Source organism: Eumetopias jubatus, unplaced genomic scaffold (genome assembly GCF_037043125.1).
Source record: "Eumetopias jubatus isolate StellerSeaLion01/CBP00866 unplaced genomic scaffold, mEumJub1_p1.0 scaffold_8, whole genome shotgun sequence".
NCBI classification, from domain to species: Eukaryota; Metazoa; Chordata; class Mammalia; order Carnivora; family Otariidae; genus Eumetopias; species Eumetopias jubatus.
In genome coordinates, this window is record NW_028274814.1 from 9,195,220 (window position 1) to 9,221,544 (window position 26,325).

At 38.2% G+C, this 26,325-nt stretch overlaps 2 protein-coding genes across 4 annotated transcripts in view; one reads left to right on the forward strand and one right to left on the reverse strand.

Moving 5' to 3' along the window:
- LOC114203611 (acyl-CoA-binding domain-containing protein 5-like) overlaps nucleotides 1-26,325 on the forward strand; it is a 294,339-nt gene that overhangs the window by 170,146 nt on the left and 97,868 nt on the right. The gene's annotated exons all lie outside the window — the stretch shown is intronic.
- LOC148163641 (ankyrin repeat domain-containing protein 26-like) overlaps nucleotides 1-26,325 on the reverse strand; it is an 87,327-nt gene that overhangs the window by 54,089 nt on the left and 6,913 nt on the right. For all 3 annotated transcript variants that reach the window (XR_015768748.1, XM_088025467.1, XM_088025466.1), the window contains exons 5-9: nucleotides 25,155-25,292; nucleotides 22,972-23,039; nucleotides 13,887-13,923; nucleotides 8,800-8,872; nucleotides 3,655-3,748 (exon numbers count right to left, since the gene is read on the reverse strand). Coding sequence is in view for 2 of the 3 variants with exons in the window: in XM_088025467.1 (XP_087881593.1) it covers nucleotides 3,655-3,748; nucleotides 8,800-8,872; nucleotides 13,887-13,923; nucleotides 22,972-23,039; nucleotides 25,155-25,292 (410 nt within the window). In the remaining variant the exon portion in view is untranslated. The remainder of the gene's footprint in view (nucleotides 1-3,654; nucleotides 3,749-8,799; nucleotides 8,873-13,886; nucleotides 13,924-22,971; nucleotides 23,040-25,154; nucleotides 25,293-26,325) is intronic.

A 26,325-nucleotide genomic window follows, 5' to 3' on the forward strand; every position in this document is an offset into this window, starting at 1 on the left:
TGCCCCTATATGGGGCAATCTCTTAAGTCATCTCTATGTAAACTGTCTTCATTTTACTCAGTAATTATTTACTGAGTTCCCAGTAAGTGCTAGGCACCCAGGTTTCAAGAAGCACGTAGATAAAAGGTGTCAGGAATGGTTTTCCTGGACATAATGCCTGAACCGAAACTGAAAACAGTGAGGTCAGCCAGATTCAAAGGGATTAGAGGGAGGAAAACAGGGAGAGTATGCAAGGCTGTAGGAAGACAAGGGAGAGAACACACGACAGGGTAAATATTTGTCTAAAAGGGAGAGAAGCACACAACAGGGTAATACAGGGATCTAAGAGGAAGACATCAGCAGCAGTTCAGAATGCCAGAGAAAAGGGCAGACGGCAGAAAGGGCTAGAGAGTTTGGCAGAAGTCAAGATTATGAAAGCTTTATATGTAAGTTTAAGATACCTGGACACAAATATATTTTCAACAGTGGTTCCTAGTCATATTGACATTTGAGACAGATCACTCTAAATGCCGTGGAGAGGGATGAATTTGAGGGGCACTGTCACACAAGATGGGAGATGAATTACAAGGCAGTACTGCAAAATAAAGATGAAGTACACCTGAACTGACAGAATGGGTCCAGAAATATTGAGGATATAAAATTATCAGGGCACAGTACAGAATAAATCTGTATTAAATGAATAAGCACACAATCGTGGGTCCCTAGAGAACTAACTTTGCTCACTACTTTATAAAAGGCATCAAGAGAGAAGAGAAACAATCCACATGAACTGTTTTAAGTTGCTTGTATTTCTAATTTTTGTTTCAGATCTTCCTTTGTTACAGGAACCTGTAGGTATTTTAGAAGTCCTCCTTCTTGAATCTACCAAGCTCGGGAAGAAGTAACAGCAAACAAGTCACTTGCAGAGGTAAATAACTTTGCATTTCTTGCCTGTACTCACTACTCTAGGAGATCATTGAAAATCTTTTGAAAACACAGTGTTAATTCTACAAGTAAAGAAAGAACCTAAAACTACAGGGGTGAAAAAAATATTGTACGATTTATGAGTACAGACCTGATCACATGACTGATAAAAGGCATGGAATTAACTGGTACATTAAGTAGAGCACACATTAGATGTGGTTAATCAATAGACTGAGTATCTTAGTAGAATGAAAACTGACTTTCCACATATTATTTTTAAATAATATAGTGCTCCTTAAAACCAGTATTCCATTTATTCATTAAAAATAATAAAGGGAGGTGCCTGGGTGGCTCAGTCAGTTAAACGGCTGCCTTCGGCTCAGGTCATGATCCCAGGGTCCTGGGATCGAGTTCCGCATCGGGCTCCCCACTCAGCGGGGAGTCTGCTTCTCCTCTGACCCTCCCCCCTCTCATACTCTCTCTCTCTCTCATTCTCTCTCTCAAAGAATAAAATCTTGGGGAAAAAAAGGAAATAATGTATAATACGCTTTCAGTATGGAAATAGGACTACCAAAATGGAAAAAAAATCAATTTAATCGCCACAGAATTTTTAGATACTGAAAATCTTTTGTATTTCAAAATCAGTGTCATACTTACTGATAATAACAATTTTAGCATTTAGGGAATGAACGCGATAATCTCTTTTGTTTCCAAAATTAGTTTGATTTGGTAGATCATGTTAGTCTTTAAAAGGTTTTTTTGAAACAGCTATCATATCAAAAAATTAGCTATCTTAAAAAAGAAAAACAGCCAAAGCTTCCATATTCAAATTAATCTCATTTGAATAATGAATACCAATACAACATAGATCTTTGATGTCCCATAGATCTCAGGAGGATGAATGAGTGGCTGTTTTACCCCAAGTTTAGCATTCCATCTGCTTTCAGTATTCTTTGTGGAGCAGCTGTAATTTAATCTGCTTTAGTGCAAATACACTCAAGCCATCTAAAGTGAATTCTCTCAAGTTTCCTCATCAACTCCAAAATTTCCTAGCTACCACGACTTTCTTTCTTCCCTCCTTCCCTTCACTATCCACCTTCTTCAAAAGTAATTTCTGGGGGCGCCTGGGTGGCATAGTCAGTTGGGTGTCTTGGCTCTTGATTTCAGCTCCGGTCATGATGTCAGGGTCCTGGGACTGAGCCCCGCATCGGGCTCCAGGCTCAGCAGGGAGTCTGCTTAAGGATACTCTCTCCCTCTCCCGTTGCCCCTCGCCCTGGTTGCTCGCGCTCTCTCTCTCTCTCTCTCTCTCTCTCTCTCTCCCTAAGATAAATAAATAAGTCTTTAAAAAAAGTAATTTCTGGATCTACGGTCTTGACTGTTCTGCTTTTACATCCCTTTGATTATGGATTATCTCCACCGCTTCTTTCCTCTTGGTGTGGCAGCAGTATCTTACATCTATAACCTCTCTTTCTCCATCTCCTTGCTCCCCTCTAGCTAAAAACATGCTCAGCAATAAAAACAAAGTCATGCTCTTCCTTGATCCTATTATGTCTTGAACTATCCAGTGGCCCTTCCAGATTTCTCTATAGGGAAGTCTACATCCTTGCTACGTACGGAGCACATGACCCAAGGACCACCAACACTGGCATCACCTGAGAGGTCAGAATGCAGAATCCCAGACCTGCTGCTCACAATTGCATTTTTAACAAGGTCTCGGATGATTCACTACAATTTGAGAAATTCTGGTCCATACGGAGTCTGCTGCCACATTCCTTTACCTTAACTTAACCTTCTAGAAAAAGCCTCAAGTTCCTATCGATTCTCCAAAACTGAAAATGTATTAAAAGTCATAAACTTTCAGGGTGCCTGGGTGGCTCAGTTGTTAAGCGTCTGCCTTCAACTCAGGTCATCGTCTCGGGGTCCTGAGATCGAGCCCCACATTGGGCTCCCTGCTTGGCGGGAAGCCTGCTTCTCCCTCTCCCACCCCCCCGCCTGTGTTCCCTCTCTCGCTGTCTCTCTCTCTGTGTCAAATAAATAAATAAAATTAAAAAAAAAAGTCATAAACTTTCTAATGGACTTTTTATCAGGGCGAAAGCTTCCTTGATCTCCCCCTAACTGACCCTGCTCTCTTCTTCCTTTCAATTCTCTTATTTTGCACTAAATGGTACTATCTTATGAAGTGCCACCATTTTGTATGACATTAAGATATATACATTTATAGCCGACTAGGACATAGCTCTGCATAATCAGCTACGCCGGTCCTTAATGTCTTCCCAACAGTGAGGAAATCAGGAAGAGTGGAAAAATTTTGGCATACTACTCTGACAAACTTTGGTACTGGAAGCTCACTTGATATTTTTCCTGCATTTCAAATACTCTGCTCTTCCTTCTAAAGAATTATTTTATGTTACCACCTTCCACTATAAAGAGCTGCCTTTGCCCTTCATTTACTCCCGGTACTCTCCGCCTTTCTCATCATTCCCTCTTTTGCTCTTTTCCTCTTATTTCCTGATGTTCCTTAGGTCTTAGAGTATCTTGAAATGGAACCAGTAATTTAGTTCCTGCAGTGGCACTCTCAATTTAATCTGTTGCTGACACCTGATAAGATATCAATTTATCTCCTTTTCACATCTTTCTCCTTTCTATGCGTTTAATAGGTGATTTTCTTTGGATATTAGAACATATCAATCACTATTCCCATTTTAAATTAACATTCTATCAAGTGACTTTTTAATAAAATACAATTCTTACCTTCTACTTCTTCATTTAATATACGTGGTCCCTTCTGATCCGCAGCTCCAGATAAACGTTTAACGTCTTTCTTTGGAAGACTCTCAGAAATACTCTGTTAAAATTAACATCAAAAATGAGCTGCATAAAGACTTCCGAATCCTTTTCTAAGAAAATATCTGAATTTCCGATGTTAACAGCAATCAGACTTACAAATAAGAAAAGCATGTATTGAAAACCAAAACATCTCAAAACCTCATATATGCTTTCTAGATTAAGGGTACCTTTTAATCTACATTTGCCCACTGACTCTGTAAACCGAACATGGAAGGCCAGAGTAAATACTTTCATAGACAGAAGACTGATTTGTATGTACCTTTCAACAGGAACTAACAAAACACCTAACTCTCCTTTGCATTCCCCACCAAAATAAAAGGACATTAAAAAGATGTATTTAAACAAATTCTTTAATAAGTATATTTGCTACAAATTTAAACTCTTCCTGACGGCAGAAACGTTTTCAGTGCTCAAAGAAGAAGATACTGGACATGATGAGAAACCTTGGAGTATATCATCTTGAGTATAAATAGAACACTGTGGTAGCTGTTGCTTCATTTAGATAAACAACGGCTTGGAATTTTTATTGATAGGATAAATGGTTGAATGAAATGGCAAAGAAAGAAAAAAACTTTTCTTGAAATTATATTTAAATAATAGCAAAGCAGTTTAGATACAGGTATGAAACTCTTCAAAAAGTCTAAGCTTTCCTAAGGGAAGAATAAGAACATTTATTTATTAATTACCTAAAATGTACCAGGCACTTATTTTAGTATGCACATTTTCTTTTCTACACCCAACAGTAACAACAATGATTATGACAATGGGGCGGATCTTCCCGCTTCCTGGTCATTCCAAGACATAAGAGTGAAATGATGCATAGATGTGATCCATGGTTCTCTCTGTCTAGAATGTCCTTCTCCAAGACCCTGGCACGACTGGTCCTTCTCATCCGCCACTTGGCAGCTCTTGCCACATTCAGAGAGATCTTTCCTGACTAACAAAATTCCACTCCCATTCTCATCCCCATCCTAATGACAAACTCCCCCAAAATTCCCTAACCTAACATTTCCATTTTCTTTATACAAAGCACTTATAGTAACTTACAATGGATTGCTGTTTCCTTATTTTTTCTGCTCCTACCACTACAGCCTAACCCCTCAACCTATACAGCCTGGTACATAGCTGATATTCAATAACAGAAATGTATTTAAGGTCAAAACATATAAAATCTCACTGAGGGGGGTGCCTGTGTGGCAGAGTCAGTTAAGTGTCCAACTCTTGATTTCAGCTCAGTTCACGATCTCAGGGTCATGAGATCAAGCCCCATGTCCGGCTCCGTGCTGAGCATGAAGCCTACTTGGGATTCTCTCTCTCCCTCTTCTTCTGCCCCTCCCCACCCCTCTCACACGCTCTCTCTCTCTCTCTCTCTCTCTCTAAAAAAGAAATAAAATCATCTCACTGAGAAGGTCTCAAGTACCAAGTCACTATACTGTCGACCCTTACACAATGCAAGGGTTAAGGGCGTTCACAGCCGTGCAGTCAAAAATCCACATCTAACTTTTGATTCCCCAAAAACTTAACTACTAATCTCCTATTGAACTTCCTACTTTAAACGCAATTAGACTTAAAATAGGAAAAATGTAAATTAAAAACCAAAACATTCAAAGAGAAGACCTCGTATCTGCTCTCTAGATCTAATCTACGTCTTAATCCTCATTTGGCCCTGGACTCTGTAAAGTGAGCATGGAAGGTCAGAGTAAATTATAACCTAATGCTGACCTTACCATTAATGTAACGTCAATTAACCCATTTTCATGTTATAGGTATTATATACTGGATTCTTACAATATAAAGAAAAGGCTATTAAGAAAATCATAAGGAAAACAGATTAACAGTACTGTACTGTATCAAAAAAGTCTGTGTGTAAGTGGACACACAATTCAAACTCATCCCGTTCAAGGGTCAGCTGTATACCTATACAATGTCACTGAAACTTAACATATCCCAAATTAGAAATCCACCTGCCCGTTCTAACTTTGCCATTCTTTTCTTGACACTACTGCCATTTATTTTATTGTCCTTCAGAAATCTTCACATTTAAAAAAAGTGTCCTCAATATTTAATAAATCACTAAATACTGCTGTGATCATTTTTGTCCTGTATTTCTATAGCAGCCTTTACAGTATACAAAGTGTTTTCACATTTGTTCCCACATTTGTTCATTACACATACCTGAGAGGTAGGTATTAGTACCATTTTTATGAATGAGGTCACTGACATTCAAACAGGTTAAACAAGTTTTTCTGGGATCCCACAGCTACCAAGTGACAGAACCAGGATGCTAGCATATCTTTTGACTTCGAATATGGTGCTTGCACCATTGTGTAGCACCTGCCTGTGCTAAGAGGTCAGGCCCTTTTTACCTCCTTCCATGGTCTGTCACCTTAGAATAGGTCATCATCACTTTATACTTATGTTACTACAAGTATGGCTGCCACAAAGATACTTAATGCATACTATTTTAACTATCCAAAAAGGCTTTTACCTATTAAAACACCACTAAACCAGGGATGCCTGGGTGGCTCAGTTGGTTCTGGGATCTAGCCCCATGTGCTCAGTGGGGAGCCTGCTTCTCCCTCTCCCTCCGCGCCTCCCCCAGCTCACGCTGTCTTTCTCTCTCTCTCTCTCAAATAAATAAAGAAAATCTTTTTAAAAATAAATAAATAAAACACCGCTAAACCAAATTGTTATTATAATCCCAAAGCTCCTTGTAAATCCACTTGACAATCCAAATATAATACTTTCAGGGCCCCTGGATGGCTCAGTCAGTTGAGCGTCCAACTCTTGGTATCAGTAGTGCTCTGCGCCCAGAGTGGAGTCTGCTGCAGATTCTCCCTCTCCCTCCTGCTCACTCACTCTCTCTCTCTCAAATAAATAAAATCTTAAAATATACACACACACACACACACACACACACACACACATACACACACACACATAGAAAATGCTTTCAAGTCCCAGGCATTAGCTTTTCAGGTTCCAAGTTGTAAAAAACTGTAACCCAAACTTTCTAGATCTGATTAGGAATTTTGCACATCCATATACACCACAGAATCACATCTGGCCATAGCTTGGCCTGGAGTAATTCTTTAGTTTTTTAAATAACTTAATTTCAAAACCCAAACTACTTCCTTATGACTCCTAAGCCTCAGTTTTCTGCAATAATACTACGCAGCTTTCATTAAGTTAAGCTTGCAAATTAGCAGAACTGTATTATGCTGTATTATTATATTTAGCACATAATTATTTTATCAATTACACGTAAAAAGTATAAGGAAATAGTTTTTATGCGTAAATGCAGAGATGACAGAGAAAAGTCTAAGCATCCCCATTTATGCTTTAACATCATTCAATGCTTATATATATATATATTGTTTTAAGATTTTTATTTATGTATTTGACAGAGAGAGAGACAGCGACAGCAGGAACACAGGCAGGGGGAGTGGGAGAGGGAGAAGCAGGCCTCCGGCCGAGCAGGGAACCCGATGCGCGGCTCGATCCCAGGACCCTGGGATCACGACCTGAGCCTAAGGCAGATGCTTAACGACTGAGCCACCCAGTCATCCCAGAACTTTTTTTCATTAATTATAACATTTGACTCTTAGTTTGTCGTAATTTTAATCGATAAAAATATTTCGTGTTTAACTTTATCATTATAAATAATTGCAATTTTTATAAATTCTGCTTCATTTCTGTTTGAATAAAAACAGCAGAATTGGGACGCGAGGGTGGCTCAGTTGGTTAAGCGACTGCCTTCGGCTCAGGTCATGATGCCGGGTTCCTGGGACTGAGTCCGCCGGCTCCTGGCTCGGCAGGGAGCCTGCTTCTCCCTCTGGCCCTCTCCCCTCTGTTGTTTCTCTCTCTCTCTCCCTCTCTCTCTCAAATAAATAATAAATAAAATGTTTATAGAAACTAAAAAAGGAATATAAATCTGAGCCATATTGTTAAAAATTCATATATTTATGACACATTATGCACATTACTTATAACATTCCATTATATAGAATTCCATCTGTCTGCTCATTTATTCACATTCAGAAAATATGAAATGGCTTCTTCCAAGCAAGACTTTATTCTAGGCGTTCTAGGAGATGCACAATTACGTTTCCTAACATCCAGTAGCTTATAATGATGCAGGGGCTTTAAAATGAATATTTAAATAAGAATGAAATTTTAAATTTTAGAATCTGATACAAAGATTGAGTAGATATTTTTAAAAACTATACTATAAAAGATTTCTCAAATTGGACATTTTATCATATGGCTATGAAGAGCCTCTGCCTCTAGAACTGATTATTATTTTAGGCAAAACATGTATTCTTCACTTAGATAAAGTTTTAAGTATACTCTTAATGGAATTATTTTGAAAACACAGTGGAATACCTTTGCAATATAAATTTTGAGAAACAATTTAAATTTCTGAATTTCCACAATTTCTAATATTATTTTAGTCTAAATGTAGAACAAAGGATAAAAATAGAGAAAAAAGTCTTTTTTGAAACAATATGTTACCAAGGTAAAAAATGTCCAAGATAAAAAATCTCCGCAATAATTGAATCCACTATAGATTTCATTTAGGCATGAGTATACACGTCATATTAAGAAAGAAAGAAAGAAAGAGAGAGAGAGAGAGAGAGAGAGAGAGAGAGAGAGAGAGAGAAAGAAAGAAAGAAAGAAAGAAAGAAAGAAAGAAAGAAAGAAAGAAAGAAAAGTCATGTTAACATAATTTAAAACTCACAGTAAGAATCGTTACCCTTGACCAAGTATCTTATTTCCTCCATTATGGAAAAGCTTTTCCCAATATAATTTTCTGTCATTATGTATTTTCCAGCCCACTTTTTTCAGTCTCTACCTTCAGTATTTACCAGAGTAAAAAAAAAAAAACAATTTTCAACTCATCATATTTCTACAAAATGGTTTGTTATGACCAACTTTCCATCACAAACATAAAATGATAATAGGTAGGCCACTGCTAAATTTTAAGAGTAAATAACATACAAACTAAATTCAGAGCAGGAAAACAAATTGCACAAGAGAGTACTTTACCTGGATACCAAAATTTAAGTCTTCAGCATCTGATGTAAGCCATGAATCATCAGTACCAGGTTTAATGGAAATACTTAAGAGCAAAAACATACAACAAAAGCAAGTTTATTAGAAAGAAAAATCGAATGAAAGGTCAGCTATCTATTTACTGAATGAAGTTTCTTGATATAATTAAAATTTGGCCTCTGTTTTTGTTACTAAGTTTGTGTTTTAATTCCTGTATCATTAACATACAAGTACTATATTAGTTTCATGTATACAATATAATGATTCGGCAATTCCAAACATCACCCAGTGCTCATCATGACAAGTGCATTCCTTAATCCCTACCTCCTATTTCACCCATTCCCCCACCCATCTCCCCTCTGGTAACCATCAGTTTGTTCTCTATCATTAAGACTCTGTTTCTTGGTTTGTCTTTTTTTTTTTTCCCCTTTGCTCATTTTTATTGTTTCTGAAATTCTACACATGAGTAAAATCATATGGTATTTGTCTTTCTCTGACTGACTTCACTTAGCATAATACTCTCTAGTTCCGTCCATTTCATTGCAAATGGCAAGATTTCATTCTTTTCTATGCCTGAATAATATTCCATTGTGTATATATATCACTTCTTTATCCATTCATCTATCAATGGACACTTGGGCTGACTCTGGTAAATAATGCAGTAGTAAACATAGGGGTGCATGTAGCCCCTTGAATTGGTGTTTCTGTATTTTTTGGGTAAATACCCAGTAGTGCAATTACTGGATTATAGGGTGGTTCTATTTTTAACTTTTTGAGGAAACTCCATACTGTTTCCCACAGTGGCTGCACCAGTTTGCATTCCCACCAACAATCCAAGAGGGTTCCTTTTTCTCCGCATCCTCGTCAACACTTGTGTCTTGTGTTTTTGATTCTAGTCATTCTGACAGGTGTGCAGTGGTGTCTCATTGTAGTTTTGATTTGCATCATCCCCGATGATGAGTGATGTTGAGCCTCTTCTTCTGTGCCTGTTGACCATCTGTATGTTTTCTTTGGAAAAATGTCTGTTCATGCCTTCTGATCATTTTTAAACTGGGTTGTGTTTTGGGTGTTGAGTTCTATCAGTTCTTTATATTTGTATACTAACCCTTTATCAGATATGTCATTTGCAAATATCTTCTCCTATTCATAGGTTGCCTTTTCATTTTGTGGACTGATTCCTTCGCTGTGCAAAAGCTTTTGATTTTGATGTAGTCCCAACAGTTTATTTTTGCTTTTGTTTCTCTTGCCTCAGGAGAAATAATTAGAGAAAAAAAAAAAAAACAAACACTGCTATAGCCAATATCAGAGAGATTACTGCTTGTGCTCTCTTCATGTATTTTTATGATTTCAAGTGTCACATTTAGGTCTTAAACCCGTTTTTGAGTTTATTTTTAAAGAAAGTGGTCCAGTTTTCCCAACACCATTTGTTGAAGAGACTGCTTTTTCTCCATTGGATATTCTTTCCTGCTTTGTCAAAGATTAATTGACCATATAGTTTTGGGTTTATTTCTGGGGTTTTCTCTATTCCACTGATCTATATTTGTATTTTGCCAGTACCATACTGTTTTGATTACTACAGCTTTGTAATAGAACTGGAAATCTGGAATTGTGATACTTCCAATTTGTTTTTCAATATTGCTTTGGCTATTCGAGGTCTTCAGTGGTTCCATACAAAGTTTAGGATTGTTTGTTCCAGTTGTGTGAAAAATGTTGGTATTTTAATAGGCATTGCATTAAATCTGTAGATTGCCTTGGGTAATATAGACATTTTAACAATATGTGTTTTTCCCATCCATGAGCATGCAACGTCTTTCCACTTCTTCTGTCTTGACACAATTTGTCATCAATGTTTTATAGTTGTTAGAGTATAGGTCTTTCAAAATTTGGTCTCTGTTTTTAAAAAGGTTTTCATTATCTATTTTGCCTCCACCTCTCCGAAGATGTGAAATACCTACTAAAGACCCAGTCTCAGTTCCCATACCTAAGAGTGACAGGCAAGGAATTCTCTGAAATGTTTGAAAGTTAATTGTTTAAAAGTTAACCACAATGAATTATCACCTTATACCTGTCAGAATGGCTAGAATCAAAAACAAAAAAAACAAGTGTTGGTGAGGATGTAGAGAAAAAGGAACCCTTGTGCACTGGTGATGGGGATAGAAAATGGTGTGAAAACAGTATGGAGGTTCCCTGAAATATTAAAAATAGAAATACCATATGATGCAGTAATTCCACTACTGGTTATTTACTTTCCCAAAGAAAATGAAAACACTAATTTGAAAAGATATATGCACCCCCATGTTTATTGCAGCATCATTTACAACAACCCAAGTGTCCATCAACAGATGTATCTCTTACACACACACACACACACACACACACACACACAAGAATGTTACTCAGCCATAAGAAAGAATATGATCTTGCCATTCGCAACAATGCACATGTACCTAGAGGGTATTGTGCTAAGTGAAATAAGTCAGAGAAAGACAAATGCTGTATGATTTCACTTATATGTAGAATCTAGAAAGCAGAACAAATGAACAAACAAAAAGCAGAAACAGACCCAGAAATAGAGAGAATTCTGTATTGCCAGAAGGGAAGGGGGTGGGGGACGGACACAATGGGTGAAGGGGAATGGGAGGTTCAGGATTCCAGTTATAGTAAGTCACAGGGATACAAGTACAGCATAGGGAATATAGTCAATGGTACTGTAATAGCATTATGCAGTAACAGATAGTAGCTACACTTGTGGTGAGCATGGTGTAACATATAGAGTTGTTCAAGCACTACCTTGTACACCTGAAACTAACTTACCATCTTGGGTCAACTATGCTTCAATTAAAAGAAATAAATAAATATATAAATGTTAAAGAACAAATTAATGCTATTAGTGGGAATACTATTCCCAGATTAAAAGATTAAAAATTATAAGGTCCAAAGTTTTTCCTTCACAGGTCCTGCCTTATTTAGGTCTACATAAACTAGCAAGACCTTAAAAACCTTCACAGGCACTCAGATACCCAAGAAGAGAGACTGCGATAAAAATAGAGTCCGGGTAGCTGTGCCTCCATTTCCCTATACACTGCCTAGTATTTTCTTTCTGTGAGTTCCCACTCCTATTATCACTCTTCTGCAGGGTTCAGTGGTACTCTCCAACCTTTAAGTCTTTAGCCTATGAAAGCACAGACTCCCAAAACAAGGATAGGCTCAAATGACCAAGAGTAGGAGCCATTTCCTGCTCCTGGAGAACAAGCTAAATGGAGATTCAGTCCTCCATGTAGTCATCTCAACATAGACATGTTACCAACTACCCAAATAAAACTCTCTTACTGATTTGACAGCCAGTCCTACCCCACCAAACCCTACATGCACATGGGCAGGGCATCAGAGAATTAAGAAAAGAGGTGGAGTGAGGAGACCGCTACCTTGGGCCATACATCTATGTTGTGTAGAATCTCCATTCCGCCTATTACTCAAGAGGATCTAAGCCACTCTCTGTAAGTTGGGGTGCAAGTAGATGATATCACATTCTTATATGCTGTAAAAAGATTCTTCCCAGTGGCTCAAATGATTTTAATATCTCTCAACAGAAAACCTGAAGCATGCTAGTTCGTTCAATTAAACCAACAAACAAAAAAGCTGCTCAAGATTCTCTTCAACCCTCTATTTTAATATGCCGTTCTAAACAACTCCCAATATCCTGTGTCCTTCATTCCTTTGTGTGTGTGTGTGTGTGTGTGTGTGTGTGTGTGTGTGTGTGTATCCTTCATTCCTATAATTCATCTTTATCTAACTTATTATAAACCCCACTATTCTGACATCTTTTCTAAAACTATCCAACCCAGTGTTATTCTTCTTGAAACTTGGCCTCTCCTGCTAATTCCTTCCTTATCCACCTTCACTGTGTTCACAAGACCCCCTCCCCATCTTTCAATTATTAAAACATTCACCTACAAGATGAAAAAAAGGAAAAAACCTGAATTTAAATCTCATTTCTGTCACTTATATCCAAGTAAGTCACTTTTAATCTCTTTTGAGTTTCAAATTCTCCATTTAAACAACCACTTGGTGAGGATGTTAAACATAGGTTGCAGTACCAGAGGGTATTTTGATTAATTCATCTCTGAGATTCCTTAAAATCCTGAAATTCTATGTGCTTTTGATTTTGTCTAGAGAAAAACAGAGACTAATTAGCTGGCAGAAATGGAAAAAATTAATGGACTAAAACAACAAGAAAAGCAGAGAACAAAGTAAAAAAAAAACAATCAAGAAAAGATTATAGAAAAGTCATGGAGAAAAGGAAAAAGGTCTACAAAAAAAGAAGCTTCAAAGAACTAGTCAAGGGTACTAGCCTAAAGGGAAAACTAGACTGGGAAGTCAGTAAATAGAGAATCATTTAGAAATAGCCTCTAAATAGATGATAAACTTAATTAACGTAACATGGTCTACACCTAGATTACATATCCTTCACTTCTGGAAACATCATTCCTCTCAAGGAGAGCAGACATCACTATATCTAAGAATTTGCCTGATTAGGTCTTGCTTGTGTAAAAGCTATGTACTGTGGCCATAGGTAACTGAGATCTACCCTAAAATCTTTGACAGTAAAAACAAGAGACTAGTTACCACTGCAATAATGACCTCTAGTTATCACTAGTCGTCAAATATATTAGGACAAATGCTTGAACGAACCTGGTTTCTTAAGAAAACTCTAAAGCAGGGGTAACACATAACTAAATTTGAATGCGTTGATCTGACTAGGATCTGTGTCTTAATCCCAGTGCTGCTGAGGGACAAAAGAATGGATGTGGGAGTCACACAGGCTGACAGTCAAATCATGGGTCTGCTACTCATTAACTATGCAATCACAGGTCCATTAATCAACCTCCCTGCACCACAGCTGACTAATAAAAAATAGGCTACAATAGCAGAGCTACTTTGTGAAGCTGTTGTAATGACTATATAAGTAATAAAGGTCAAGCACATAATATAGTGTCTAGCCCAGAGTAGAACTCAACAAATGCTTTTCTCTGCATTCCCTTATTTAACACGTAATTTTAAAGACTCCATAAAAATCCTACCTGCTTAAAGACTCCTCTTCAGAAATCTTATCCACCACTAATGAAAAAAGCAAAATACATTTTAAATCAACAATAGAAAAATACAGAATATTAAAAGTATAAGACTGATGATTTGTTAAAAAGTATTCCTTCAAGACCACACCTGGAAACCACACTGGAAAGACTATTAATTATATTATTGGTAGGCAGTTAATGCATTAAGAAATCTTACTTTCTCCTCTACATTTACCAAATGCAAGAAGAGAATGGTATTTATCAGAATTTGATACCTTGTAACCAAACCCTATGAGACTGACCGAAACTGGTATCATTAGCAGAATCATTATCATAGACTGACAATGTCAAACTTAAATAACATGATTCTTCTGGACTTCCACTACTAGGTGTAGTTAAAAGAGACTGTATTTATTTTGCTGTAACACAACAGAACTCCTCCAGCTCTTCAGCAGACTGTTAAGTTTAGGATGAAACATCTCATCACAAAGTTTGGTCTATAGCCAGTGTACTTTGCAGCATGGCAAAACATAGCAAACAGACTCTCTCTGGCCTTCTTTCCAATTGCACGTAAGTATGAAAGATTTTAGTGACTTTAGTGATTCTGGTTTTATAAAGTATAACCTCTTGAGACTATCTACTTTCATTGCTAGAGAGTCTATCTGGACCCACCTCTTAGACCAGGATGGTACCAATAGTTAGTGCTAGGTAGCAGTACATGATGTCATTGTTCTCAACCCTCCCCACTATGTGACAAATGCCTACAGAAATCACACTTTTTCAGTCTGTAAGGCATATGTCATCAGATCCTACACTGATGAACACAAACAAAACAAAACAAAACAAAGGACAGAGAATATCTTGAATCACTACATTCCATTACCTTGGAATTTTAATTTTTTAAACATTCAAGAAGAGGGGCGTCTGGGTGGTTCAGTCGGTTAATCGGTTAAGCATCTGCCTTCAGCTCAGGTCATGACCTCAGGGTCCTGGGATGGAGCCCCACATCGGGCTCCCTCCTCAGCGCAGGTGTCTGCAACTCCCTCTCCCTCTGCCCCTCCCCCTCGTCGAGTTCTCTCTCTCTAATAAAATCTTTAAAAAAATAAAATTAAATTAAAATAAATAAAAAAAAAACATCCAAGAACATATCCACCATATGATTGCAACTATAGGACATTCTGGGAAAAGCAAAACCTTTCAAGTTAGGAGTTAAGGGTTGTGGCAAAAGGAGGGATGAATAGAAACAGCACAGAGGACTTTCAAGGCAGTGAAACTATTCCGTGTCATTATACATTTGTTAAAACCAACAGAATGTACAACACCAAGACTGAACCGTAACGTCAATTATGGACTTTGGATGGTAAAGATGAGTTAATGTAAATAAAACAGTCTATCACTGTGGTACAGGATGTTGACAACAGGGGAGGCTATGCATGTATGGCAACATGGGGTAAACGGAAACTCTCTGTACTTTCTGCTATATTTTGCTGTTAACTTGAAAATGTTCTAAAAAAGTAAGGCCTATTTATCATGAAGAAAAAAAAGGTATCCATTGAGCCTGCTATCACCACGTATTAAAGATACAGCCACCATGAAAATTAAGATAAAGACCGAAGTAACGGAATACACGTGTTATCCACCAAATTGAAGTATATGGAAATACATAAAGCAAATAATTTTATTTTTTTAAAGATTTTATTTATTTGACAGAGAGAGAGATAGCAAGAGCAGGAACACGAGCAGGGGGAGTGGGAGAGGGAGAAGCAGGCTCCCCTCTGAGCAGGGAGCCCAATGTGGGACTGGATCCCAGGACCCTGGGATCATGACCTGAGCCGAAGGCAGACGCCTAACGACTGAGCCACCCAGGCGCCCGCAAATAATTTTAATTGCATACTTAGGCAGGAAAATAATTGACAATGATATAATCGAATCTTATTTTATAATTATAAACAGGGATTCACCACCATATGAAACAAAACTGCATTATCTATATAATTAAGAGTTTTTATTCTAATTTTAAATCAGAAATCATTGTTTAAGAATCATAATGAAAGTTTAGTAAGATAAAAAAAAGATTATAATTACCTAATATTGCCCCAGTAATTTATGTACAAATACGGGTTAAATATTCACCAAAAGTCAAAAAAGTAACCAGCACTTCAATTTAATACAGATCATGTGCTGAAACCAGTACCATGTTATACCATCACATTACTTGCTGTCAAAATAAAATCTTAAAACAACAACAAAAATTAAGTCAGGGCTCTAATTCCTGTGCAAAAAAGATTCCATACAGCAGGCCAAAGACTGCCACCATTAGATCCCACTTGAATGGCTGGCCCTTGGTTGGTATCTGGGAACTTGGATTTTGGGAGGGTTCCCACCATTCCATAGCTGCTAAGAGTGGCTGTGCCTAAGTGTTGGTACAAACCAGGTGACTTATCCTGTATACTTGATTTCCTTCTGGGAACCTGGAATTTTGGTATACGCTAGGGAGAAGATGCCTACGTGATTATCATTTCAAGAAAACTTCAGGCACCGAGTCTCTATAAGATTCTTGTACTGGCAGACAACATTTCGTACGTGTTGTCATAATTTGATGCCGGAGGAATTAAACACATCACTTGATGCTGGAGGAATTAAGCACATCCACAGGCAGAGGATTCTTAGAAGCCTGCACTTGGGTTTCCTCTAGACTTCACTCCATGCACCTTTCCTCTCTGCTGATTTTGCTTTGTATCCTTTCACCGTAATAAACCAAAGGCATGAGTACAAACATGCTAAGACCTGTGAGTTCTTCTAGTGAATAACCAAACCTGGGTGTCGTTCTGGGAGCCTCTAATACAACTGCATTATGTGAAATTTTTATGATTTGGGTTGATGTTTTCTACATGATTACAGTCAGAAGGTTATTTCACAGAACACCTTTCCTTGAATCTGTTTTTCTTAATATTTGCCTTGGAGATTCCTGTATTTCTACACCCATCTGAATAAAGGCATAAAAAGAATAGATGACATAATGATCAGAAAATAATGTCAAACAAGCAACAATCTTATTTTAATCAGGAAAAAACAGAGAATCCTGATTATCAATATGTTCTACACGATAAAATTTCCTATAAAAAATGAAAAGATCACACAAATTTTCTCCAACTAAATAGGGCTTAATTTGGGGCACCTGGGTGGCTCAGTTGTTAAGCGTTTGCCTTCAGTTCAGGTCACGGTCCCAGGGTCCTGGGATCGAGCCCCACATCGGGCTCCCTGCTCAGCGGGAAGCCTGCTTCTCCCTCTCCCATTCCCCCTAGTTGTGTTCTTTCTCTTGCTGTGCCTTTCTCTGTCAGATAAATTAAAAAAAAAAAAACTTTAAAAAAAATAAATACATAAATAAATAGGGATTAATACCATTCTTATGGTAGTTAGGAATCAATAAGGTAACTGGGATAATTATAGAAAAATATATAACTATCATACACAGTTTAACAACACACTATGGATTATAGAGTTTTGTTTCCAGGGTTTTCCTTAATTTCTTATAGAATTAAAAACATAGTTCACCTATTAAAGGCAGTTGTTGACAAATTAGTCAAAAAGCCAAAAACAGGGCGCCTGGGTGGCTCAGTCGTTAAGCGTCTGCCTTCGGCTCAGATCATGATCCCAGGGTCCTGGGATCGAGCCCCACATCGGGCTCCCTGCTCAGCGGGAAGCCTGCTTCTCCCTCTCCCACTCCCCCTGCTTGTGTTCCTGCTCTTGCTATCTCTCTGTGTGTCAAGTAGATAAATAAAATCTTAAAAAAAAAAAGCCAAAAATACTCCATCCAAAATATAAGATGAATTATCCACTCCACCCTGAAAATAGTGGATTTGATCATTAAAGATCAATAGGGCTCATTTGGGGGAAAATAGAGTGAGTTATCTTATATACATAGATGGTTAAAAACTTGGTAATCTAATTGGCCATATATTCTTGTTAAGTCACAGTTTACCGATTTCTGAAAAAAATATAAAAGCATGTCACATTAAAACTGTATAAAAGCATGTCACATTATAACTATATCAGAGAAAAATTTCTGACAATCCAGAAAATGCTTTCAGTCTTGGCAGACCATCATCAGTAACTCTGTCACTGTGATACAGATACAAAGAAATTTAGCACAAGAAACTAATAAAATATGAGATACACTTGAGATTAGGTAGCCCATGACCTTAGAAGGAAATATACATATATGTCAAACATACATATGGTCGAAGTGTGTTCTCATACTGTTGGATTCCAAGACAATTTTCCTTAGCGCTTTCTTTAGAGATGAAATTCAGAAAGGAGCAGTAAAAGTGGAGACATTAGAAGAAGGCAAATGAAAAGAGGATCAAGGGAGACAGCACTAACAAAAATAGTCAGGTATTGACTGTTTTTACTGACACCGAATTCCTAAACTAGTGAGACTAGTATATTCAGTGTCACCTTATATTTTCTCCTTGGCATTACACTAGTTTTCTGCAATAAAATATTTAAAAGAGGTCAAAAGGCTCCAAACTGCTGGTCCGTCAACTATTTCTGATCAAAATTTAAAACTCTCAAAATACAGCTGCATCATGATTCCATATCAGAGATAGGGCCCGACAGTGGCTTCCTGCCTGTTGCTGTTTTGTTTTCGTATTCATCCAGGAGAGTGTATCAAGGACTTGAGGAGAAACTCAAGTATCTCCACAAGAGACAGGTAAGAAAGACAACACTTTTCCTCGCACTTGACTCCTAGGTTTTGACAATTATGGAAAAATGTTGGCAAGTCTACTCACCAGGCTAGACCATTTTCCCTTGACCCTGTCCGGGTAGATACAGCAGTTACAAAAAAGTCACGTGGGACCTTACTTGATGTGTTATTTTTCCATATTTGGACACAGAAAGTCCCAAACATGTAAATAATAGATCTTACAACTCAAAAATTCTTTTGAAAAGGTTACCACCAAAGAGCTTTTAAAAGTTAAATCCAACTTTCTTTCCAGTAATTTCATTTTATACACATACTACTCCTCCTTGAAATATTTTTTTAAATTTTTTCAACATCACTTCCTCTACTTCCTCTCCTACATTTCCCCAGTCACCCCTCAGTCTTCTCTACTAACTCCTACCCCTCCATCCACCCCTTATATATTGGTATTCCCAGGGTTTGTTCACTGGCCTTCTTCTCATTCTATATGTTTCTCCACCATGGACAAGCTCAATCTTTGTCCAAGCTATGACTTCGCTTAATAATTATACTCAGATTATTTCAGATCTGCACCTCCAACCTAGCTCTATCTCCAGCTAGAAACTCCTCGTGTTCAATTACCCAATTACTGAAAATATACTACGTGGACATTCCATCAAATTCAACATATACAGAAAAAAACCTGGTCTTCCCTATTCCCACCGCTCTCCTCTCTTCATCCAATAAAGTCCTACTCATTCTTCCTGTCCCATTTAAATGCTAGTGTACAACCTGGAAACATGAATCTTCTTAGATTTCCTCTCTCCCCTAACTTTTTACATTCAATAATCATGAAATCATATTAACTATACTTCTTTTCTGTCTCTTCTTTCTATTTCCCCCGCCACTGCCCTACTCAAACATGAGCTCTTAACTGATGACTTCCAGAGGGGGAAAAAAAGCCACCAACTATTATTGTTATTTCTTAAATGAATAAAGAAATTTTGAGCAAAATGAAAGAAAGGGGGCACCTGGGTGGCTCAGTCAGTTAAGCATCTGCCTTCAGCTCAGGTCATGGTTTCAGGGCCCCGGGATCAAGCCCCGCATCGGGCTCCCTGTTCAGCAGGGAATCTGCTTCTCCCTCTCCCTCTGCCCCTGTCCCTCTGCCCCTGCCCCTCTGCCCCACTTGTGCTATCTCTCTCTCTCAAATAAATAAAATTTTTTTAAAAATTTTAAATATTCAAAAAAATTGAATAAATTGTGCCTCCTGACTTTTTCAGTACAGAAGGGTGAAAATTTCATAATGGACTGATACTAGGCTAAGGAAATATAAGCTTCCTTTGTCTTCCAGTCTCTTTACACGGTTTCCTTCAATATATCCTCCACATGCGGGGCCAGCAAACTACGGCCACAGGCCAAGTCCGACCTGCCATCTGGTTCTGTAAATAAAGTTTTATTGGAGCACAGTCACATCTATTCACCTATATATTGATACGGCTGCCTTCACACTACATTGGTAATTGTAGTTGAGAAACCACATGGCCTAAAATAGTCACTATCTGACCCTTTAAAGAAAAAGCTTCAAAAGGAGAAATGATTATGCTAAGCTAATCACAGTACCTGATTTACCAGTGACTGGTTTAGGAACAAGCATGCGATATAACCTAGCCTATAAAATGTTAGAGGAAATTTACTGCTAGCCTCTGAGTTTTCTTCTTATTTAAAAGAAACATATAGGGGGCACCTGGGTGGCTCAGTCGTTAAGCGTCTGCCTTCAGCTCAGGTCATGATCCCAGGTCCTGGGATTGAGCCCTACATCGGGCTCCCTGCTCCGCAGGAAGCCTGCTTCTCCCTCTCCCACTCCCCCTGCTTGTGTTCCCTCTCTTGCTGTCTCTCTCTCCTTCTGTCAAATAAATGGGTAAAATCTTAAATTAATTAATTAGTTAATTAATGAAAGAAACATATAAAGAAAAACAGTCCTTCCAGTCATTGGATATTGTCATGTGAGACTATGCCTGGAGCTGTTGCTAATTAGCCAACCAGGAAGGGAGACATAAAATAATGCCAACCTCAAAGCTGAAAAAGAGACAACTGGGATTCTGATGAGATCACTGAACCATCAAAACAATTCTAGTTCCTATTGTTTTAGTCACTGTTTTGTTTTGGTTTGGTTTGGTTTTTAGATTTCTTTATTTGAGAGAGAGAGAGAGAGGAAGCGTGCAAGAGAGTGCACGAACGGGGGGAAGGGCAGAGGAAGAGAATCTTCAAGCTGACTCCATGATGAGCACGGAGCCCAACGTGATGTGGGGCTTGATCTCATGACCCGAGACTGTGTAAAACCAAGAGTCAACACTTAACTGACTAAGCCACCCAGGTGCCCCTGTTTTAGTCACTATTATAAGTCACCTATTATTTGCAGCTAAAAGCATTTTACCTGATAAAGTTCCCAAGGTCTACAGGGTAAGATCTACTCCTTTCCATAGGACTGAAAAACTTTCATAAGCTTGCCTTAGCTAAGTATTCACCTCATTCCAACCATTCCCATAGCGCACTTTTTGTACTGGCAAAACTGAACTGCTCATAAATCCTCCAAAGTTCACTCGTACATTTTAGCCTTTGCACTGCTGTTCCGTCTGCAAAACATGTAATCTTTTTTTTTATTTTTAAAGGTTTTATTTATTTATTTGACAGAGAGAGACACAGCGAGAGAGGGAACACAAGCAGGGGGAGCAGGAGAGGGAGAAGCAGGCTTCCCGCGGAGCAGGGAGCCCGACATCGGGCTCGATCCCAGGACCCTAGGATCACGAACTGAGCCGAAGGCAGACACTTAACGACTGAGCCACCCAGGTGCCCCACAAAACATGTAATCTTGATGGATGTTTCTCCTGCCAAACATCGTCCTTCTGCCACTTTACCTGGCAAACTTACTATTCAGTCTGCATACTTACCCTAAATTCTACTAAAAGTCTAATTCCTCAAAGTCTAATTCCTCACTATGGACTTACAGTATCTGGAACATATTAAAAGTCTAATTCCTCACTATGGACTTACAGTATCTGGAACATATTAAATGTCAATAAAAAAATAACAATGGTAATTATAAGCACTAGGGGACTCTGGCACATAGTAAGCACTAAATAAAGTAGAGTAAATAATAAAAATGACAAGGATAATAACAAATTCCTGGAGGGCAGGGATTGTGTTTTTTGAATGTTTGCATTCTACAACATCAGAATAACACTCAGGAGCTAAAAGACACTTGATAGTTATTTGTTACGTGAACAAATGAAAATGAGTAAATTGCAAAAACAATAGACAGTTACCTTAAAAAAAAAAGTCTCATTGGTATTGCTGCATACTAGCTAAGTTTTGCAGTTCTTATTGTTTGCCATTTGTTTACGATACCAGGAAGGTATTGTAAAGTCCCCAGTTTTAAGGATAGTTCCTTTTTTAATGAGACAAGTCACCATAGAATAATATTTACTAAATGTAATCCACTTGTAAAAATTAAAAGATCCATTTTCATAACAAGTTCAATTTATTATAATATGCTTATAGAGAAAACAAAACATACTAACTTTAAAATCTCTTTTTCTTATTTACACAAAAATATCATATGGGATTTTAGGGGTCATGACTAAAATAATGAATTTCTTTTCAGACAATACCGCCTCATATTTTAAATTACCTACAATTAACTTCTTTTGTTGTTGTTCATACTGAGGTACTTTAATTTCTTTATTATGTTGTTAGCCAGCATACAGTACACCGTGAGTTTTTGATGTAGTGTTCAACAATTCATTAATTGCACGTAACACCTACTGCTCATCATAACACGTGTCCTCCTCAATACTCATCACCCGGTTACCCCATCCCCCCACCCCCCTCCCTTCTGTAACCCTCAGTTTGTTTCCCGGAGTCCAGTCTCTCTCACGGTTTGTCTCCCTCTGATTTCTTCCCCATTGTTCACGACAGCAGTACCTACAATTAACTTCTTAAATAATCCTGAATACTAGACTATTAAGAAAGAAATTAAGAAAGAAAAAAAAAATAGGGGCATCTGGGTGACTCAGTTGGTTAAGCGTCTGCCTTCAGCTTAGTTCATGATCCCCAGACCCCGGGATCAAGCCCCACATCGGGCTCCCTGCTCGGCGGGAAACCTGCTTCTCCCTCTCCCTCTGCCTGCCACTCCCCCTGCTTGTGCTCTCTCACTCTCTCTCTCTGTCAAATAAATAGATAAAATCTTAAAAAAAAAAGAAAGAAAGAAAAGAAAAGAGAGAAAAAAATACATATGCAATTTACACATTGGTTTTTTTTTTTTCATTGCTCTTTCATTATCAAAACTTCCTTACTCTGACTCCATCTATGTGAGGACCACCAAAAGTAATTCATGCTGGAAAGTCTTACCTGGATTCTTATTTTGCAAATAATTGTTAAGTTTTTCTTCTCTATGTTCCGCAATTAGTTGGCGACTGCTACATATAAAAAGGGGTGATAAACAATGTTACTCTTTTAATACTGATATGAAAAACACTTACCAAATACCAAATTCTTAAAAGAGTATTTCAAATATCAGAACTAATATCAAAACTTAAAGTACCCCATATACTTCAAATTTATAAGTTTTATACACTTTTTATTAATATTACTTAATTATTAAGTATGTAATGAAAGGAGAAAAAAAGTAAGGTGAACCAGTCATGAATTAGTAATTTAGTAATTAGTTAGTAAATTAGAGTTAGCTTGCCATAATGGAAAGTGTCTAGAACTCAGAAGTCCTAAGTCTCACAGCTATTTGCTCTTGGACAAGCCACTTCTCTTGGGCTCAAAGTCTTCCTCTATAAAACAGGCATCTTACTGCCTTATTTTACAAGGTTGTTAAGAGGATTTAATGAAATATTAAACCCAAAACATGGCCTCTCAGGAAAGGTGATGCCCACTACTCTGGGAAGGGCAATATGAGACCTTTCATCACCTAATAAGAAAAGCCGCTCCACAGGATTTAAAGCAGGCTTGGGATATAGGTCTAGTAACAAAGGAGAAAGAGAAGTCCAGTCTCTTCCTGCAGCAGTATTTGAACCTCTTTAACAGCTTAGAATGGTCCCAACTACTATCTGCTAGCAGAAAAGACAAGCAAAACCCTCAAAGGGTAATTCATCATGAAGGTCTGGGCTAACATATGGGCTTCACGTAAGGCTTTTGAGTGTGAACGCAAGGGTGTGTGTGGCGAAAGCCAGGAGGCCCAGCTGACAGAACAGGGTGCTGGTGCTTTGGAATAGCTGAGCATATAAGCATATGTAGTAAACTAAAAAAAAGTTGTAACTTCGAAGTCTAACTCTGGATCACCCTGAAGACTGAGGAATGTGGATCAGCAAGGGCATCCTAGGAGCAAAGATCAATCATGACCACACCACAGAACCAGTTTCTTTCTTACTTTTTTTTTTTTAAGATTTATTTATTTATTTATTTATTTGAGAGCGAGAACGTGAGAGGGGGGAGGGTCAGAGGGAGAAGCAGACTCCCCGCTGAGCAGGGAGCCTGATGCGGGACTCAATCCTGGGACTCCAGGATCATGACCTGAGCCAAAGGCAGTCGCTTAACCAACTGAGCCACCCAGGCGCCCTGCAGAACCAGTTTCAATGGCAATGCTGTAGTAGTAGAATCAGAGGAAACAAGGGAATGAGAAGAATGTCTTTTCCTTCGAAATGACTTGTGAAAAAACATGGTCTCTTTGGTCTTAGGGAACTCCTCAGGTTCTTGGAAACTTCAAGGGGGAAAGTATAGGAGATAGCCCTCAAGGGAAAGTATAGGGTTTTCTACTAACCTGAACATCTCAAGACCCAAGTAACTAGTTAGAAAAAACAAAGATGTTGGGGCGCCTCGGTGGCTCAGTCGGTTAAGCATCTGCCTTCGGCTCAGGTCACGATCTTGGGGTCCTGGGATGGAGCCCCACGTCAGGCTCCCTGCTCAGCAGGGAATCTACTTCTCCCTCTATCCCTCCCCCGCCTGTGCTCTCTACCTCTCTTCAAGTAACTAAAATCTACAAAAAAAAAAAAAAAGAAAGAAAAAGAAAAAACACAGATGTAACATTATTTCTACCCCATGCATAATAAGAGTTATACTTGGAATGAAACAGATACAGTTAGGATCCCTAAGGATAAAGGTCTCAATAGTCCTGAGATAAAGAATCCTGCACGCATTACTACTTTTTACTAGTCGTCTAGCCTTTTTCTTGATTTCTGGCAAATGATGTGGGCTAACTCACTGCCATCCCAAAACTGCCTGAATCAAACAATGAACTCTCATCTGTTACATAAGAACTAACAGTTAGGGGCGCCTGGGTGGCTCAGTCCTTAAGGTTCTGCCTTCGGCTCAGGTCATGATCCCATGGTCCTGAGATCGAGCCCCACGTCAGGCTCTCTGCTCCGCGGGAAGCCTGCTTCTCCCTCTCCCACTCCTCCTGCTTGTGTTCCCTCTCTCGCTGTGTCTCTCTCTGTCAAATAAATAAGTAAAATCTTTAAAAAAAAAAACAGTTAAATTATTATATACCTCAGTTTAGTAATAATTAACACTTTAATGTAAACACTTACACTTTAAGACCACTAAAAATAGAATATTCTTCTGCAGTCCATCCATTCGCATCTTCAGAAGAGATATCAATACCTTGCTGAAGAAGAACCCTGACTAGATCTGCAGAATCATGATGTACAGCAAGCATGAGGGCTGTTCTAAAATAACAGAGAGATAACTTCACCCTTAGGAACTTAAGAGTTATTTAAACAGCTCATTTGATATACTTTATCAGGGTAATATCTTGCCTGTCAGTACAGAACTGACCATTAACATGTTCCCGCGCTCATCTTTGTAAATTACCTCCATGCCTAAAAGGAAAGGACAAACAAGAAGCCTCTTGTCCTACTGGGGTATGACAGTAGAAGCTGCTGCTTTAAAGTCCTTTGATGAACAAGAAACTATGCTGAGGTCACTCATCTGAATGGGTAAAGATTTTTAAAAAAGACTTCCCCATTTCTTCCTTAATCTGATACAGTGTGCTTCCAAGCCATCTAGAGGACAGGTCCGTATAAAAAGCTATTTGCAGGGGCGCCTGAGTGGCTCAGTCGGTTAAGCGTCTGCCTTCAGCTCAGTCATGATCTCGGGGTCCTGGGATCAAGCTCCACGTCTGGCTCCCTGCTCTAGACCCTCCCCCTGCTCATGCTCCCTCTCTCAAATAAATAAAATCTTTAAAAATAAAAAAATAAAAAAGCTTACTTGCAGGCTTAAAATAACAGTATTCATACTAACGGTGATAAAACAGTCATAGTTGCAGTAATGATGCTAAGATAAGCACGTGGTAGGCACTCAATTAAATGCTATATATATACAAAACATTACACACAACCACCCTTGAAGGATATATTATTATCCTCCTTTTCATATCAGGAGATGTATCTGGTTATAATTAGTAATGTTTCCAAAGTCACACGCCCAGCAAGCACGAAAGCTAGGAATTAAACCTAGTCTTGTGTCAATCTAAAGCCCATCTCTTTTCTCTTTATCACCCACCTATGATATGTCCTCATTAAAGGAAAAGTCTATTCAATTAAAGTTATCTTTCATCCTTCTACCTTACCAATGGAAAAAAAAAAATACTGAACATGAAAAAGGATGATGAGCCCATATTATCTGGTAATAGTAATTAATAATCACTTAGGGATCATCTAACATCAGTATTCTTCAAAAACAAAAAGCAATTTAAAGCAA